The sequence below is a fragment of the Typopeltis vanoorti genome, chromosome 5 (assembly GCF_054136105.1).
Source record: "Typopeltis vanoorti isolate ZY-2024b chromosome 5, IOZ_Tvanoo_1.0, whole genome shotgun sequence".
NCBI lineage: Eukaryota > Metazoa > Arthropoda > Arachnida > Uropygi > Thelyphonidae > Typopeltis > Typopeltis vanoorti.
In genome coordinates this window covers 92,900,247-92,920,970 of record NC_143553.1, presented here as the reverse complement: position 1 = coordinate 92,920,970, position 20,724 = coordinate 92,900,247, and the positions used below count along the sequence as shown (strand labels likewise).

The following is a 20,724-nucleotide window of genomic DNA, read 5'->3' as shown; positions in this document are numbered from 1 at the left end:
AGAAAGTAAAGATGAGTCTGCAACCTCAGTATGATAGGACAGAATTGAGAAGAAGGGCCATGGTTGTCAATGAGAAGATTGCGCAGGAGGAATGGTGTGCAGTTTATTGATGTATCAAGTGAATTTCATGATGAAAGGACTTATATATGCCCGATGGACTATATTTAAATATTTGGAGAAAGTGCTGTTTAGTGAAAGTGTGGAAGTGCAAAACCAGGGAAAGTAGAGATATTAGGGAGTATGAAATTAAGCATGTGTCTGGCCATCCCTGTAATAAGTGAGTATGTGTACAGCAATGGTTATGCATTGCCAAATGGGATTTCACGGGTTTCCGATTTGAATGGGTTGGTAATATTACACAAGGGTAGCTATGTGTACAAATAGATGCTGAAATGCATGTACACGAATGCAAGAAGTATCAGGAATAAGGGTGAGGAGTTTTTGGCAATGATCAGCTTGACTTGACCAAAAATTATACAAATCAGTGAGACCTGGTTGACTGAAAATGATATAGTTACAGGGATAGAATGTAAAGGGTATTGTATTTTCAGAGAGGATAGAAGGAATATTCTCAGGGAGGATAGACTGTAGGTGGGGTATTGCTGATGATAGCCAAAGAATTACAACCAATAAAATTAGAAGTTAAAGAGGATTTTAGGCCTGAGGGAGATGATTCACTTGAGGTTGTCCGGTGAGACAGAGACAAATAGGACAAAATACATTATTGGGTGCTGCTAGAGACCAGGTGGCCCACAGGAAGATAGAGATGAAGTGTATCAGCAGATTAGCACAACGAGTGTAGGCTGAACAATTACTATGGGGATATTGTCTGGAGGGAGGAGAGGGGACATGGCAAGATGGAAGCAGGATTTATACAGTTGCTAAGAGCTATTTACATGAAGCAACATGTTATGGGGGGGGGAACAAGGGGTTTGAGGGTGTTCTATCTGATAATAGCATCAGAAGATGTATCCATATTGTATTCAACTGTACGGCTGGTGATTAGGAGAGACTTAGGAGTCATTTTGGAATAGTGCCATGGCTTGAGATGCTACAAGGAAAAAATGTCAATAATGTATGGCAAGTGGTCAGAGATTGCTTGAGTAGTAGTAGTATCAGGTGTGCATATACCTAAAGTCAAGAGGATAAACCAAGTTGGAATTAAGTGGATGAGTAGGAATGTAAAGTAAGAGCTGCAAAAAAGAAAACACTGTAGAAGAAATATAAAGAAAAAGTGATCAGCATACTCATGAGCAGTACAAAGTGCAAGCAAGAAGGATGACTAGTATGGTAAGAAAGGCCAAATCACACTATGTGAGAGAATTAGCCAAACAGGTCAAAGTGAACCCAAAAGAGTTTTCCTTTTGTTATGTAAGCAAGTAAGAGGAAAATTGACTATGGGAGGAGGACTTTAAACAATGCTCATGGTAGGAAGGTGACTAAGCCAAAAGAAATAGTTGAGTTGCTGAGTGATCATTTTTCTTCTATATTCTATTGAAGGCCTAAGCATACTTGTATTTAAGAGTACCTGCTGATTTACTTACCAGAATAATTTTTGATTTTCACAGATTGTATCTTTGGCCTTCTTGGGTTAACTGGAAGCTCTTATTCTGCTATCTTTGGATACTTCACCATATACTTTCTTCGTAGAGTCTACTGTTTGTTTCATATTTTCCCATTTAATCTCTTAAGGTTTTGTCATTGTTTTCATTTTTCCTTTAATAATCTTTGTGCATTTAAGTACAGAAATCATATATAAGAGGTGCTTAATTGAAAGATAAACAATGATAATTTTACGCAGTAGAAATATGAATCCTACAGTGGTATACGTATCTTTAGGTGGTAGACACTTTTCTGTCACTCAGCAATAGACTACCACTTGCTTATTCGAGGCCCAAAGTGGCTTGAAAAAGCACCATATTTGGTATCTAGAGTAAGGATCTCAGATTATCTAACCATTAGCACACTCACAGTACTATAGGGAGGTTACAACCTTTTATGAGTGGAATTCACAAATTTAATTTAAAAAAATATTTTTTTTTTTCTTACCAACATGTCGTATATGTTCAGAAACGTCATGAGTTACATCTGATACATCCCACATTGCCATGAAGGAAAGACAACAGGGAACTTGATCAGCAGCCAAATCTATATATGGTCGATGCGAAAATGCAAAATAATGTGCCACAGCTGCAATAAACATTTCAATGCAGATAAGGTAATCCTAAAAATAAATAAATATATAAATAAAAATAATATCTTTAAAACATTTCTAGTTTATTATAAGAAAATAATTTTTTTGAAATTAAAACTATACCATTACTTGATATTATCAAATAATACTACATCGACAAACATATTACTGAAATCAGCACATTTTTTGTAAATACAATAGGTGACAGTACTCATTCTTTGCTAACAGGCAAAACTGAAAATTAAAGTGATATGAAAAGAAAAAAAAAATTTTTAATGATATTTTTACTTCATAATGTCAATGTTTTTTTCAATAAGAACAACAAAGTAAGCATATAAACACAGCTGATTAAGCATAAATCTATTGTACAAGTATATAAGAAATAATTGGTTAGGATATGTTGTTGAAGGTGGAGGAAATAAGATCTTGGGGTGATGGTGGATAAGGATCTAAAATTTAGAAGACATATTAGCAAAATTGTGAGGACAACACAATGAATTCTGGCAATGATACAGAGGACACTGACTTGTAGAAGTAAGGAGATTCTGGTTCCATTGTTGTATAAGGCTTTAATTAGTCACATATGGACTAGGCTACTGTGTACAAATTTGGTAATGTGGTTTTTAAAAAGGATTAAGGGATGTTGGAGAGAATTCAGAGATGATTGACCAAAATAGTTTATCTCTGGAATGTTCAATGTGAAGAAAGTTGAGATGATGCAATTTGCAGAATCTGGATAGGAGAAAGAGGGTGATATGATAGACACAAGTTGGTAAGAGGTTTTTCATAAAATGGTGGAAGACTAGGGAGAACAAAGAGGTCATGCCTGGAAGCTGTATAAGGAGGGTGAGCAAGGGAGTGAGAGGAGGTTTTTTGCACAGAGAGTTTTGAATTATTGCAATGCATCGCCTGAGAATGTGTTTAAGGCATGTATAATGAGCTGTGTGTATGACACAGGAACCTCCTAAATGAGTCTGTGACTCCATGGGAGTCTTTGGCATGATAATAATGTGAAATATATATACCATATTTTTCGGACGATAAGATGCACCCCAAATTTATGAGACGATTTTTAGAAAAAAATATTTTATTATATAAAGATATTTACAAATTCTTACTTAATTTTTATTTATTGTTACAATCATTTGTATTAGCAATATTCAATTCATCTTCACTCTCAGTACCATCACTCATCTCGCTAATGTCACCGTTCGTATTACTTTCATCTGAACTATTGTTGTCACTCCCTTCAAAAACTGCTTCATCTTCGGTACCATCCATCGCATTACTTATTCCGCATTTTTTAAATGACTTTATAATAGTCTCTTCTTTCACAACTGCCCATGAATTTTTCACCCAGGTACATACTTCTGAAATTGTTGGCCGTTTCATACGTCCTGTTGTTGTAACACCATGATTTGGCTTTGCCATCCATTTGTTCCACTCTTCCCACATAAAATTTTTGAATGGTTTATTAATAGATCCATCCAAGGGTTGTAATTGACTTGTAAGGCCTCCAGGAATGACAGCTAATTCTATATTCATTTCTTTTAGAAGCTTCTTGGTTGATTCTGTTTTATACGCTCTGAATTGATCCCACACTAACGTCGCAGGCTTTTTAAACAACGCACCTGGACATTTTGCCCATATCTTTTGTATCCATAATTTTATTCCTGTTTCGTCCATCCAGCCTTTATCTTGAACGTGGATAATAATACCACGAGGAATTTCATCTCTCGGTAACGTTTTTCTCTTGAAGATTAACGGGGGGGGGAGTTTTGTTCTGTTCATATAGTTTTGTTCAACAAGCTAAAACTACAGTGTAGTGAGTTTTTTGTGACCTGTTGTTTTGATCGCTATTGATTTGGTGCCTTTTTGAATCTACTGTCCGATTTGAAGGAACATCAAAAGTTAGAGGCACTTTATGCATGTTCGCAATTTGATTAAGCTCAAAGTTAGATTTCCTTCTCGCTGATATGACAAATCTATGGAATTCTATAATTTTAGCTTCATGGTCAGCCTGCATTTTTTGGGCTAGAGTGGTTTTTGTACACATGCATAACCCATGTCTTTTCATAAATCTAAAGCACCAAGACAGTGATCCGGTAAAATCTAAAATTCCATTAGCAGTTGCCCATCATTTCTCTTCAAAAATTATCATTTTCGTAGAAACAGATATTCCCATGTTTCGATGATTTGTTACCCAATTTTTCATTTGTACTCTAATTCTGGCCATTTCTCTAGGTGTGAACGGAATGTTTTCTTGTGTTTACATAGCAGTTTTAATTGTTCCTCTTGTTTTCTCCACTCACGGACATTTTTTCTGTTGGTGGTGGACCAAAATGTCTTTCTGCTGCTCTGTTTCTATGTTGTTTTGCATAATTTATCACATTTAATTTATAACTCATGTTATATGAAAGTCTTTTTTGTTTTACACACATTTTTTCTAATTTTAAAATAAAAATTTTAACGACTTATAAAAAATAATTCAAATGAACCGCACAAAAGTGCATATGTTTACACTAATGACTATTGGTGCTTTAAATCGGTGATTCACCCACATGCAGCGAAATAACTTAGGTACCTACCTTCAGTGGCATACTTACTAATTTTATTAACATATTGCGCCAGTAAATGAACTTCGCTAACAGCTTTGGTACAGTGTAAAGATTCGCATTTTAATGTTACCTTCGGACCATAAGACGCACCCCAATTTTCAGTCCATTTTTCTATGTAAAAAGGTGCATCTTATAGTCCAAAAAATACGGTAATAATTTTTAATAAAAATTTTATACATCATATATTAAAGTTTTATATATAGTTTTTAAATATCTTAGCAATAGACACAGTGAAAAATTCAAATTTATTTAAATAACTAAGCTTATTTGCATACTAGGTAAATGTGTAAAGATTACTGAATATCTCCGAATTACTGAAAGAATTACTCACATGCACAGCTCGTTATACCTCGACTTAAATGCATTCACTCTCCTTTCACTCACCACACTCTTATGCAATGCATTCTAATCACCTACCACTCAACATGCAAAAAATCTATTTATCTCCTTGCTCACACCTACCTGATAAGGCTTCCAGGAATGGCCTCTCATTCTTCCTGTCTTCACATAATGTCACATGAAAAATCTCATCATCGTTAATCTGGTAATATCCCTTGCTAACTAATACATCTCGATCATATCTCCCCTCTTCTTTCTATCAACTAGGCTCTGTAATTTGCATTCTCTCAATTTGTCCTCATATTCCACATTCCAGAGAACAAAACCAACTTAGTCAATCATTTCTGAACCCCCTCTCCAACATATCATCATTTTCAAAACTTGGCGACCAAATCTGTGCATAGTAATCCCTATGTGGCCTGATCAAAGCCTTATACAATGGAATCAAAACATCCCATCACTGTTCTCTGCATCATTCCCATAATCTGGTAGGTTGTCTTCACAATTTAGCAAAATGTCCACACAATTTCAGGTCTCTATTCACCATCACCACCAGATCTTCCATCTTTTCCATCTCTTCAAAAATATCCCCACCAATTCTGTACTCTGCATCTCATCTTTGCTTCCCAAATTTTAAAACCTTACACTTTGCTACATTAAACTGACATCCCCCACACACTCACTCATTCAGACAGTCTATTTAGGTCCTCTTTCAAAGCTACAACATCTGCTCTACTTCTCATAACTCTCCCCAACTTTGCCCTCATCATTTAAACCCTTTCCAATGTCATTTACATACACATTTAACAACAATGGCCCTAAACCACACCCCAGAGGAATGCCACTAGTGATCTTCCTCTTCTGAGATATCACTTTCCCATACACAACCTGCTGATACCCATCAGACAGCCAATCTCCAATTCACCACACTAATTTACTATCCAATCCCATCTGTTCCAATTTAACTACTAGTTTGCCATGTGGCAATTTTGCAAAAGCCTTTGCAAAATCTACATATACCACTGTATATGCATTCCCATTGTCCAATGTATTTGCCACCTTGTTATAATAAGTAAGCAGATTGCTAAAACAATTGCATTGCCTCCTTGACGCACTAAGGAGGCTTGAGCGCACCAATGACCTCAAGACTATGCCAGCAGTAACTAAACTACTGGTAGGGCCCCCCCCCCCCCCCCTAGTAGGACAGGTTGAGAGGTAGAGGCCAAGAGAGAGATATCCTGGTCTTACAGGTTGGGTATTTTGCGTGAGACTGGTTACCTTATCAAGTAAAAAATTTCTATAATTCAGATTTGAACTGAAAAATTCATCGGACCAAAACAACGAAAAACAACCAAGAAAGAATAAAGGTAAATGATTAACGATGCTACAGGCTAGGGAATACAGAATTTGAGAAGTAGGAAATGTTTAGACACTTGAGTTTGTCAAGTGCAAATCAAGTGATCATTATGGAAGATTTTAACTATAGCAGTATAAACGGAGAAGAGCACATAGTAGTAGTAAGGGAATGGAATTTCTGGAATTCTTGAAGGACAAATCCCTCAATCAACATGTAGTAGAAGAAACAAGAAGCTCAAGAATTTTGGATTTGGTCCTGGCATCAGATGACCTGATTATAACCAAAATGTCATCTGTATACCTTAGTGAAAAAGGTATACAGATGAAAAGGAGGTTATGGAAAAAGTCCAAGGAGTCGGGTGTACAGCAGTCTACGTGGAATATAAGACTCAAGCTAGGAAAGTGAAGAGCATGGTGAGGAGGGCAAAACTTGAATATGTGAAGAGATTAATTCTGCTGGCTGCACAATGAAGGAATTCTTTCATTGTGCAGCCAGCAGAAAGAGAAATAATTGTGAAAGAATGATATTGTTAGAGAAAATGGGAGTAGAGTGAGTGATACAGAAGACATAGTGAAGTTATGATCACTTTATTGGTGCATTTCATCCTAGAAAACAGGATTTTATTACTAAAGGGAAGGGGAGGGTTCAAAGATTTGAAATGCAAAGAGGAGAGAGAGAGAGAGAGAGAGAGAGAGAGAGAGAGAGAGTGTGTGTGTTACAAATGCTAATTTCTCTGAATGTCAATAAGGCAATGAAACTGGATGGTGTTTCACCATATTTTAAGGCAGGGTTTCTCAAACTTTTTCTACAATGAAACATTTCACAAATCCTAAAATTTTGATGGAACACTTTGGTAAGAGTCTAGTATCATCGGTCTCATATTCAATATAAAGCTAAGCGCACACTATCACATCGCAAAATTGCGACAGTGCACACTACAGGCATGCTGGGCTGCAGCACATCGCATTGACCTTGCTTGTGACTGCACATTTCCTAGAATAGATACCTCTGTACTTCACTCGTGCTCAGAGGCGTCGACAACTACGGGTGACTAAATCAAGGCCAGCACACGCTGGCCTTAATAGCACATTCCACGCAAAGTGAGGAGTGCCTGATATTCAAACATGTTTGAACTTGTCGCAGCATTTAAAACCATTCCAGACTCATATTAATTTTGATAATTTTTCACGGAACACTGGTGTTCTGTGGAACATAGTTTGGGAAATGCTATTTTAAGGGAATGTGATAAGGAAATGGCAGCTCTGTTGAATTCACTTTCCAAATGAGAGTCTGGCTATGGGAAAAGTGCCCGAGAAGTAGAAGGAAGATAAGACATTCCCGTTGCAACAATGAATTTTAGGATTCCATGGACTCTTACATGCGATGCAACTGTCAGTTATTATTACTATTGCATGTAGGAATCCATGGAATCCTAAAACTCATTGTGGGAGAACCAAGCTATCAACATATCTATCATACCTCTCCTTGAAACCATGAAACATTTCCCCTGCATCAATCCTATACATTTTTTTAGGTAATTTAAATGTTTCTATCATATCCCCCCCCCCCCCATCCTACACACACACACATCTTTTTTTTTTCACCTATCAACCAACTTTTGCAATTTATTTATTTATCCTCATAGTGAGCATTCCATAGACCACTCACCATCTTGGTCACTCACTTCTGGATCCATCACTTCCTCATCCCTCAAGATAATCAGGTGACCACATCTGAGTACAATAATCTAGATGTGATTTGTTTACCAAGGCTTTATAAAGAGAAATGATGACTCCCTTATCTCTGCTTGTTAGTGTGTTCTTCAATAACCAAGAAATCCTGTTAGCTAACTTGGCTATTTTAGCAATATGTTTTATATGTCCTTCAGCTCTCTATCTACTACTAGCCCCAAATCCCTGGCTTCATCAATTTCCTGGAGCATGGTTCATCAATGTGGTACACAGCTTGATATTTCTGTATCCCACAATGCATAACTTTACACTTTTCCACATTAAATTGACATCCATTGTGCTTTGCCCATACTGTCAGCCTATTCATATCATCCTGCAAGCTCTTTGTATCACCCTGATTAACTATTACCCTACCCAACTTTAACAGCATCAGCAAACAACTGAATATCTCCCTTCAAATTATTTCCTATATTGTTTATGTACAAATTAAACAGCAGCAGTCCAAGCACAGAGCCTTGCAGCACACCACTAGTCACCTGCCTTCTCCTGGATTCTGAATTTTCATATACTACTTTTTGGCATCTGTACATCAGCCACCAATTTATCTACATCACCAGTTTCATATATTCTCAATTTGTTGCAGTTTGCATAATAGAGTTCCATGATATCCTGTTAAATGCCTTTGCAAAATCCAGTATTATCATCACGTAGCCTTCCCTTTATCCAACTGAGCTGTCATGTCATCCTACTATAAAAAGTTAATACATTACCAAGGCATGACTTATCCTTCACAAAGCCATGCTCCCGACATACAGTATCATATTTTTATCCACCCATACCTGAATTCTCTTTTTGACCACCTTTTTTTTTTTTTTTCCAGTACTTTTAACACCACTCCTGAAATACTGATTGGTCTATAATTTGCTACCACAGACATAGATCCACCCTTATGTAAAATAATTATTTTGCCCTTCTTCCACTCTCTTGGGACTTTGCCAGAGCTGAGACTTAAATTAAACAGCCTAGTCAAAGGCATTGTCAGTTTCCCTGCACATTCCCTTAAAATGCAAGCTGATATCCCATCCAATCCCAGCATTCAGATTCTGCAATATCCAAGTATCTCTAATTCATCAACATCTGTTCTTGCACGAGTCTCCATCACATAACAATATCTTCACTTGGATGATATATCCTTGCAAAATGGTTGCTCAGTCGTTCAACAATTTCATCTACCTCTGTTACCTCTTTACCATCTGCACTTATTCAAGTTATCCTTCCAGTCATTCATCTTCCTACTTTCCACATAAATGAAAAAAAACAAGACTCTTTGGGATTTCCTTTCACCTGTTTGACTAATTTTTTCTCATAATCTGATTTTGCCTTCCTTACCATGTTGGTCACCTTTCTCCTTATATACCCTCCACAACATGTTTTTTTTTTTTTTTTTCAGCTCATGCTTAATGATACTCCTTATTCATCTAACTCCTATCTAAATTATCCTCCTGACCTTGGGTATGCAGTGTGATATTGCTTCCTCCAGATACTCCTTGACTATTCTCCCAATACATGTGAACATCCCTCTGTTGCAGATCTTTATGTCAAAGTACTGCTTCAAGCTGCCTCATAAGTGTATCATAATAACCTACTGTAAGTTCCACATGGTTTGCTGCCTACTAAGTCAAGTTCACATGATCACTTTCCACAATTGGTGGCAACATAGCCACCCTAGTAATGGACAAGTCATCCAATCCTCTAACAAGATCCAACACTCTCATACCCCCGAGTCTTCCCCTCCCCATCTGTCACATTCTGCTTCAAGTAATTATCTCTCAGTAAGTGTATAAATTCCATTTCCTTCCTACCATGTGATCTTTTCTCCTTCCAATCTGTCTAAAAAGTTGAAGTCCTGCCCCATAATAATTACTTGACTTGCACTTCATTGTACTAATCTGCTGATCCATGTCTTCCACATTATCCCTGGCACCACCCAGTCTACAGCAGCAACCAGCTTTATATGTTGTCCTATTGACCTGAATCTCACACCAGATTGACTCAAAAGAACTACCATCTGCCAAATTGAATCCTAATCTTGTTGGCAGCAATTCATCATTATAATTTTCACTTGGTGGAACAGCAGGAAGGAGCGATGACAAGGGGGCCATCCCTAGAAGTTACAAAAGGAGGCTGTGTGCAAGAGAATGAGGAGTGGCTTCTTTGAGTGGAGGGTGGTTGAACCTTGGAATGCATTGCCTGAGAGAGTGGTTGGAGTGGGGATGGTTAATGGGTTCAAGGACTGGTATGATAGACTTTGTATTTATGAAAATACAAATGACCTCCCACGATGAGTCTTTTGACTCCACGGAGGCCTGGATAATAATAATAATAATTGTTAAGATTTTGGAGAAATTAGTGGGAGATCATATACAGCACTGGGCAGATGAGGGTAATGTTATATGTAAAGGTCATCATGGATATGTTAAGGGATGCTCTTGTTTTAGTAATCTAATTGCTTTTATAATAAAATAACAAAAGCAGTTGATAAGGAAAATGCATATATTGGCATTTTCTTAAATTTTACAGAGGCATTTGACAAGATCCACATGATAAGTTAATATTTAAGTTACAGCATATGGGTGTGGATATCAGATTATTAAATTGGAGGGAATTGCTTGTCTATTGGACTCTGGGTATGAGAGTGTTGGATCATGTTATAGAATCAGATGACTTGCCCATAATAACTAAGGTGGCTATGTTACCTCCAATTTGACTGTCTGACAGAATTCACATGATAAGTTACTATCATGTGGATACTGATCTCCACACCATATGCTGTAACTTAAACAGATTAGTAAACTGGACTAGGAATTGGCTGTCTAAATATCAGAGAGTTGTGTGCAAGTGGGATCCCCTCAGCGCTCCGTATTAGGACCTGTATTGTTTAACCTTTACATCAATGACACTGTTAATGGAATGCTGGAAGATATTCAGTTGTTTGCAGATGATCTGAAGCTGAGAAGGTTTATTAGTAACGGTGCAGATGTGGTAGCTCTTCGGAAAGATTTGAATAAATCTTTTTTGAATGGGATTAATAACAGACTAGTCAGCTGGATAGATGACTAGTCTGTTATCTAATTAAGAGATTATCAGATTAAGGCAATCATAAGGAGGATATTGGCATGCAGAAGCAGAGATTATGGCTCCCTTGTAGAAGGCTTTTATCAGGCTGCATATGCTACTCTGTGCCGATTTAGTCACCTGGTTTTCAAGGGGATCAGGATATATTGGAGAGGGTCCAGAGAATGTTCAGTGTCATGTCTATGGATCAAATATGGGGGGGGGGGGGAATTGAGGGAATGCAACTTACAGAGCCTTGTTAATAGAAGAAGGAGAGGAGATATGATTGAGACATAAGTTAGTGAGGATTGTTACCAGACTGATGCAGAGGTTTCATAGAATAGCGGGAGACAAGGGTAGAACTAGAGACCATGCCTGGAAGCTGTATAAGGAGTGTGTGAGCAGAGGAGTGAGAAGCAGGTTCTTTGCATGGAGAGTGATTGAGCAGATTGCATTGCCTCAAAGTGTGGTGAGTGCAGAAACTGTGAATGGGTTTAAAGCACAGTTCTCTTTTTGCATGCAAGTATTGTCCTCCTGTTATGAATCCTTTGATTCAATGGAGGTCAGATGTTATTAACCCTCTCATGCATCATGTCCACTGTGGTGGACGGCTACTATTGGTTTACTTCACAGCTCCATGAGACATGTTTTGTAACCTCTGATGCATGCAGTCCACTCCAATGGGTTTCCTCTGCATAGTGGTGTTACCTAGTGGCTAAGAATGAGACCTCCACAGTCGTAAATTGCTTTTAATTTGTACTGTGTAGCCACGATGGCGGACTTAATGGCGGAAATTCATGCACGAGAGGGTTAATAATAATAATAATAATACTGAGAAGGATGCTGACCAGCAGAGATAGAAAGGTTGTGGTTCCTTTGTATAAAGCTCTGATCAAACAACATCTGGATTATTTTGCTCAGATCTGGGTTGCCAGGATTTGAAGAGAATGAATTAATCATAGAGAGGGTACAAAGGCAGACAACAAAAATGATATCATGACTGTACAATGTTAGCTATGAGGATAGACTGAGGACGTGCAGACTTCAGAGTTTGGCCAACAGAAGAAGAAGAGACGATATGATTGAGACATTTCAACTGCTCAGAGCTAGTTACACAGTTGACATTTGGGAATTCTTTTGTATGGTAGAAGGAGCAAGGACAAGGAATGATCTCTGGAAGTTACAAATGGAAGTGGTGAATAGTGAGAGCATGAACAGTGAATGAGCTTAAAGAATGGGTCTCACACGATGAGTCATAACTCCACAGAGGTGCTGAATAATAACAATAGTAATGACAGTGTATTTTGATTTCTTTCAGTTTATGATAAGAACTGTCAGAAAAATATCTGTGTAAGTAGGAAATTGAGAAACATGGGTAATTTATGATACTGCAAAGTAATGAAGGTATCAAAAAAAAGGGGGGGGTGAGGGAGTAATTGTTAAATTCTTTCTCAGAGATTAACTTAATTTTGGGGTATAATTTGCTGAAATAAGTTACAGTCATGGGACAAACTAACCTTGGCAGAACTGAAGACAGGCACATAAAAAAGCATCAGCCGAAAAGAAGTGGAATCAGCAGCAGAATTAGAAAGTACCATATCAAGATAAGTGTGAGTGAAATAATGAATAAAGATCAAGATAAAGAAGGAGAAGCTATGGAATTCAATAGTAAATGTGAAATTTCAAGTAGTGATATGAGTAAATTTCAAAATGGGAAACTGGTATGATATGAGACAACTATAACTATAGTAAGTGAAAAATAGAAGAATATTTTAAGTTGTTAGATAGAACAATTGACAAAAACAACTGGTCCTTAAGATGCAGTTGATTTTATAAACAACAAAGCAATAAATTAAAATCTGAAATACCAAAGTTTTTGAGGAAAATGTAGAGATAAGAGCAAAGCTAATAATAATGGTAAGTACCAACTGGATTTCTGTTTACAATGTCAATGCTAACAACCATGTTTCAATATAAAGATATATGTACATTCACAATACATCAACAAGGAGAGAACACAAGAAATAAGAACAAGCCATTTACTATATTTACTGTTGATTGTGATATATTCACAGTGGTCAGGATACAAGAGTATAAAGAGAATTGGAAATAGGAATTAATGACTTTAGTTTTGAATAGGATAAAAATGAATGTCATACTGAAAATAAAAACATGTATTATTATTATTAACAACAATAAATCTATTTTCAACCCACTTCTGAATCCTAGTTCTCACCAACTTCTCTGATACCTTAACAACAACCACAGACAATACAAAGATTGGCCTATAATTTGTAGCCTTAGTTTTATCTCTCCCCCCCCCCACTCTGTGAAGTAAAACAATTTTTTCTGCCATCCATTCCTTTGGGACTTGCCTTGTTGCACGACTCATGTTAAATAGTTGAGCCAAAGTTGCCATTAATTCCATGGAGCATTCCCTCAAGACATGCAACAATATAATGTCAAATCTCACTGCCTTATTAATATCAAGTTTACTTAATTCCTTATATACTTCCTGCTTATTCACCATCAGTCCCTCCTCTGCCATACCTTCTACACTCCAGCTTTTCCAGATATTAGCATCGCTAGGATGAAATACACTGATAAATTGATCACTGAATCCCCCGCACTGGTTAACGATCTGCCAGTGTCATCAACTAGCATCATCCTCCCATAGTCATTTTTCCTTCAACTTGCCACATATTAAAATTTCCTTTTTTTTTCGCATTTTGAAAAAAAAAAAGCGAAAAGAAATTTCGCATTTCTTTTGAAATCCTAGGGAGTTCTTTCAAACTCCCTAAGATTTTTCTCAGCTTGACTGGCTAACTTCTTCTCATACTGAACTTTTGCTTCCTTTACCAATCAAGTTACCTTACCTCATCTGTATTGCCTCATCCTTCTTCCAGATTTCACGCTTAATCTTTTCATTCATCCATTTTACTCCTACGTTGTTTAGTCTTTTCACCTTTGAAATACACTCAGATATTGCTATTGTTAAATATCTCTTGATCAATATCCATGCAACGTCTATATCCTTCCCACTCAACTCTTCTTTCCACACTATAGCTCTCAGTTGTCTCCTAAACTTTCCATAATTACCACTTTGTAGTTCTACATATATTCCTTTTTTATAGAAGTTTTCATGTGACTGGCTTCAACCCAGGTAATCACTTCATGGTAACGCTCACCAAGTGGGGGGGGGGGATTAGACACTCCATTCATAATCATATCCTCTGATGATATAACCAGATCCAAGACACTAAACCCTCATGTGCCCTCCACTACATACTGCCTAAGATTGTTGTCCCATATGAACTCGAGAAATTCGTTATCCTTATTTCCTGATACTATCTCTTTATTCCAATCAATTCTGCCATAGTTGAAATCACCCATAATGATAATCCTATGCTTGTTTGCTAAGGCAAGTTGCCTATACATTTCTTTGTATCCACCCTCCACATTCCCTGGCCTATAGCAACACCCCACCAAATATCTCATTCCATCAACCTCCACTTTATAACCATACTGCTTCAAAACTGCAAAACCATTGTCACTTTTTTTCTCCTTGGACATAATTTCCCTGCTATCATCAGCAGACCCTCCCTTCTTATTTTCCTATCTTCATGAAAAATATCATAGCCCTCCGTTTCTATTTGCATCAAGATGTCATTCTCATCCAACCATGTTTCACTTAATCCAACTATTTCCAGGCACATACTAAATCAATGCAACAATTTCGTTTCCCTTATTTAGAATAAAACTGGCATTTGTAAATAAACATAATTCATTTCTTGGTCTATAACCAGGCCTACTCATGCTGTTACCCATCTGTGACTTCTCTTTATATGCTCTGGTCTGCTCACCTTCTGCCCTACATAGTATATAAGTTTTAAATGTATATAAATGATAACCATATATAAGTTTTAAATATAATCAAAGTCATGCAGCTTTCAGAGGTGAATTGCAGCTGTAAATTGAAATATACCAATATCATTGGAGAAAAAGTGAAAGAGTTGGAAAGCAAGAAACATTATTTTTCACTCAACATAATGCAATCTTTGTACATAATAGTAAATCTTTTCATTAGAACAGCTGTCTGAAATGATCAATTAAATTTGTTTAACTTCTCAAAAGAACTATTTATTTTTGATAAAATGTTTAGTGTGTTAAAAAAAAAAAAGCCAAAATTAACAATTTTCTAAATCTGGAGCAATATTAAATATATTTTTGCATCTGTGAAAAATTAGGCTTAAATTAATAAAAAAAAAAATAATAAAAAAAAACCTGCAAGCAATTGGTAATTACATTCGACAACTATTTTTAATAATCAAGTTAATCTGTATTAATGTCAAACTCATTAAATTCATTCACTAAATTGACAAAAAGTTTAATATATCTTAAAAATCTGGTGTAAATAAATATTTGAATAAAATAAGATAAAAAAAAAAGAAAAGAAATAACATTTTCACACAGTTTCACTGTGCTTTCAGTCATTATATTTTTCCTTACAAAGATAAAGCTAACATGTCTCTGACCCTGTCAAAATGCATCTCATCTCATTATAGAGCAAACTAATTTGTCTGGTATTTCTCTTAAATTATGACTAGAAGTTTCCCATTTGCAAGAGTCTTGTTTGCATGAATCACTTATGGATCAAAGCTTGATGACCAGATGTTGAAAGTTTATTTTTCACGTAGTTAGAGTATAATAAATTTAGTTTAATCCTTTATCCAAGTGTTTAATCCTTTTTTTTTTTTAGTTTAGTTTAATCCTTTATCACACTTGGATAAAGGATTAAACTAAATTTATTATACTCTAACGAAGTGAAAAATAAACTTTCAACATCTTTCTCTAAATCCAGAGTAATTTATTAAAAAAGGGTGGCACACCATTTGGCAACTCCTATAGGTAGAGATGACTTGCTAATGCTTCTGCCTGGTATCTCCACTTGGGCCTGGCTCCCACTGAAGAGACCTCAATAAAGGTCGAAACTAGTCTGGGTTGTGGCCCTTCCCTTAATGCATAACATTAGACATATCTGCAAGGAGATGTGTTTTGCATTATGGGAGATACTGAGATAGGAGTGTTGGTAGCTTGCTCCACCTTTGCAAGGAGTGCCCTAGTGTTGTACCACCTTACCCCAGTCCTGAAGATACTTTCAGGCGCAAACTTTGTTTGCTCACACTTGGATAAAGGATTAAACTAAATTTCTTATATTGATGACCAGAAGGAAACCTCTACCCAGACAGTAAGGAATCTGGAGAACTGACTAGTGCTTCTGATCCAACAATCTTCACCTCTGTAATGTAAAGATGACTCCCACTGTAGCAAATGTTTGTCACAGGAATGTTTGTTATATTGGACAGATTTCTATAGCAATGTTTCTTTGGCATACTACACCTAAGTGTCTTTGGTTGGGACTTTTCATTAGTTTGTTATGGTGAGCAAGTTTTATAACTGTGTTTGTTAAAGTGAGAGTCAACTACATAGTTATCCAACTAGATACTGAATGAAAGATGAGGGAGACTGGCAATTTAAGACTAAGACTGAAGAAGACTAAAACATGTGATAAACCTCTAAATAATAACCATAGAATGTTAAATTCAGCCACTAGTGATCAGAAAAAAATAGAGTGTAGTAATTGTATTCAACACTAAACATGAAGATAAACTTCTTGAATGGTGAGCAGTCTCATGAAGAGTGATATGGAACTTATTTCAAAATGGAAATTGAACCATGAGACTACTTTGTGCTTATGATCCCACTGAAGATTCGATTAAGGAAGGAGAAGAGCTTTTCAAATAAATAGAGAGGTGACAGAAAAAAGAAAAGGTAGCTGTTCTTGCTGAAGATGCTAATAATAATGCAACGTACCTGCTGGACTTAAGTTTGATACATGGAATAACATTACTAACATTATTAGAGTTGACTTCCATTACAGCAAACACAACTATAAGAAACTACTGAAAATTCCTCACCAAAGTCTCATAGATACAATACTATGCTAAAAGAAATTCAAACTATTTGTATTTTCTCTTTGAGTTTGCTATATAATGAGACAACTACAGCACCATGTTCCTACATAAAAAATGTGTATGCATTCACAAGGAGGAACATACAACAAACCTCTGGTCTGAAATATGCTTACTTCATTTGTGCCACCACACGTTCGAACATTTGTTTAAAGATAGAGCTGAAGCTTTGCTCCATCAGCTGAACCAGTCACTAGAAATAATAATTAATGTGCATGGAAAAATTAAAAAGGATTAAAATAAAATGAAAAATAATAAACATTTTTATTATTGATAATCGAACGTGGGTTTTTATGTGGAAAAAATGCATTTAAACAATGGATAAATTTTTTTTTTGTTTTTTGTTTTTTCATTTTCTCTGCATGCATATTTCTGTCACATTAAACAGCATTTTGCTATACTTTCCAAAGAAAATCAGAAACACTGTCTATTTTTCTGAAGTCAAAAGCTTATTTAACAAAAATTCTTTTGTAGGTGATTATAATTGCATATAAAAGGGTACTTGTACGTAATAAAAAATACAAAACTTTGTAGAGTGACCACAACTTTGCTGCACCAAAGCTGAAATAATACTAAAGCATGCATCGATACAGCTGTTACTTCGGTATGATAAAATACTATAGTACTGTTTTAGTAGAATAGCAATGTCAGAAATGCAGTACAGTACTGTATTACTGTTAAAAAAAAAGTTTAACTTGTTAAAAATTATAAACCATGCTATAGCAAAACCTGCAGTGTTCAAAACTGTGCTATGCAAGGTATTACTGTATTATAAAATAAAGTAAAAAAATCCTCTAAATAGAACACCCTTAAATCCCTAACTTTTTTGAACACTGACAGGTAGATAGTCTCTACTTACCACTGCCAAGATCAAGTGCACTTCCTTAATGTTCTAGATAAGAGGTAATGATTCTAATCACTGTTTATTCTCACGTACTTATGTGTGTTCTATGGTCAATTATGCAGAGTTGCAAAATTAAAAACAAGTTTCTTCTTGGAGAAAAAAATCCTGTTAACTTGCACTGAACATCAACTCACTCTGGAAATGATTATTTTCCCTCTTGGGATAATAGCATCCCTATCTTTACTTGTCAATACATTCTTCAACATCCAAGTAATCCTTTGAGTTATTCTGTCAAATTTTGCAATATGCTGAACTTCAAATATCTGTATACTGTCAAACCCAGATCCATAACCTCATCAATTTCCTGTAATCTTGTACCATTAATATGATACAAAGTATGTAATCTTTTCATCCACAATTGCATTTTGTCCATACTGCCAATTTATTTAAATCATCCAGCAGTCATCAACTACTGTCCTCTCCATTTTTGCAGTGTCAGTAAACAACTGAATATTCCCCCCCCCCCCTAAATCTTACCTTCTTTCTACTCCTTTGGATCTTTGTCAGAACTGAGACTTGGATTAAATGACTTTGTCAAAAGAACTGCCAGTTCTCTTGTGCATTACTGCAGCCCACAACCTGATATATTGTCGAGTAGTCTTATTGCTGTATGCTTAGCACATCTAGTTTGTTTACTTCGATTCTCCCTTCAGTGACTGCAAAGCTTCTACCAGAATGATATGCCCTTGCATAGTGATCACTCAGTAGCTCAACTACTTCTCCTTATTAATGCTTAGCTAATTTTCTCTCAGGCATTTTCTCTAATTTTCTCTGCAATTGGATAAGTACAAGATCAACATAGGGGTGGCTTAAATAATAGGGGTGATTTAAAACAAAATAGGGATGACTTAAAACAAAAAAGACAAAAACTGGTGAGATCTTTCTGAGCAATAAATACAAAATGTTATATTCAGGCAAATAACAATCAGGAAAGGAAGGAGCAGCTATAGTATTAAATAATGATCTTGAATGGCAGGCAATATCAAGTAGACTGATGTGGAAAATATCAGAATGGGTAACTGGACAATGAGAATTATTTGTGCCTATGGTCCTACACAAGGTTCTACCAAGATAGAAGTGAGGCTTTAGAAAAAGCAACTGACACAATGAAAGAGGAAAAGTTGGTCCTTGTTGGGGATCTAATGTATAGAGAATCTGAAATTGGAAATGAGCACCATTTAGTCTTGAGCAAGATAAAATTGAATTTCATACTGAAAAAAAGAACTTGTAAGAAAGTTTTAAAGTAAATAAAAGTTTAGCAACTCTCAGATGTGAACTGTAGACTAAAATACACAAACATTTTTCAAGAAAAAAAATGAAAGAGTTTGAGAACAGGAACCAAACCTCGGATATTCAGTTGCAAGTCCTGAAGAAAACATTGACTGATTCAGCCAGAGAGGCATGTGCATGTGGTGAGGTTGTCTCTAAGGATAGAAAAATCAGGACTCCATGGCAAAAACAGGCAGGTAAAGAGGCAGTGTAGGAAAAGAAGAAAGCATATTGAAAGTTTCTGGCAAATAAGTCAGCTTGTGCTCTTAGAGAATACAGAAACAAATGTAAGAAAGCTAAACACTGTGTAAAACTAGCTAAATAAAAGTCATGGGAAGACTTCGGTAAGAACATAGAAAATAAATATCAAGAAGGTGGCAAGATATTCTGGAGGTTGTTGAAGAAGCTCAGAAATGGAGGAAAGAGTGCTGTAAAAGGAATTAGAGATGATAAAGGTGATATGAAAACTGGGGGAAAAAGATATCCTTGAAGTATGGAGTAATTACTTCACAAAATTGCTAAATGAAACAGTCAGTAACAGCACAGTGGTAAAAAATGCTCAACAGGCATGCAATCAGGAATACATATCCATACTTAAAGTAGGAAAAGCCATCAAAAACCTGAAATGTGGAAAGACAGCAGGAGTACATGATATTTGGCCAGAAATACTCAAGTATACAGGTATAAAAGTCTTACAGTGGCTGCACTGCATAGTTCAGAAGGCTTGGACAGAGAGATGAATTCCAGATGATTGGAGTAGAGCTCTCATAGTACTCATATGTAAAAACGGAAATAAAACTGAATCTGAGAATTACAGAGGTATTTCCCTACTGACCTGAAGGTTCCTGGGAAGATTTATGCAAGTATACTTGAGAAACAGTCGAAAAGGATTGTTTAAGGGAAGCTTGGTGAAGAACAAGCTGTATTCAGGCCAAATAGAGGCCGTCTTTCACTTTAAGACAAATAGTTGAGAAATCATGTGAATATAACAAAGATCCGTATTTAAGTTTTGTAGATCTGGAAAAGGCATATGACAAGGTGTGATGAGAGAAGCTATTCAATACGCTACAATTATATGGTGTCAATGGGGCATAATATGAAGCAATACTTAGTCTTAATTTGAGTTTTAAGTCAGCATTTGGAATTGAAGGAAGTGAAGGAAAATGGTTTAATGTTAAATTTGGTGTCAGACAAAGATGTACATTA

General features: G+C 36.1%; 1 protein-coding gene across 1 annotated transcript in view; it reads right to left on the bottom strand.

Moving 5' to 3' along the window:
* The window catches only part of LOC150106653 (transmembrane protein 184C), a 200,380-nt gene that overhangs the window by 11,244 nt on the left and 168,412 nt on the right, over positions 1–20,724 (bottom strand). Inside the window, exon 9 of the mRNA XM_090393251.1 lies at positions 2,050–2,224. Within this exon, the coding sequence (XP_090249377.1) occupies positions 2,050–2,224 (175 nt within the window). The remainder of the gene's footprint in view (positions 1–2,049; positions 2,225–20,724) is intronic.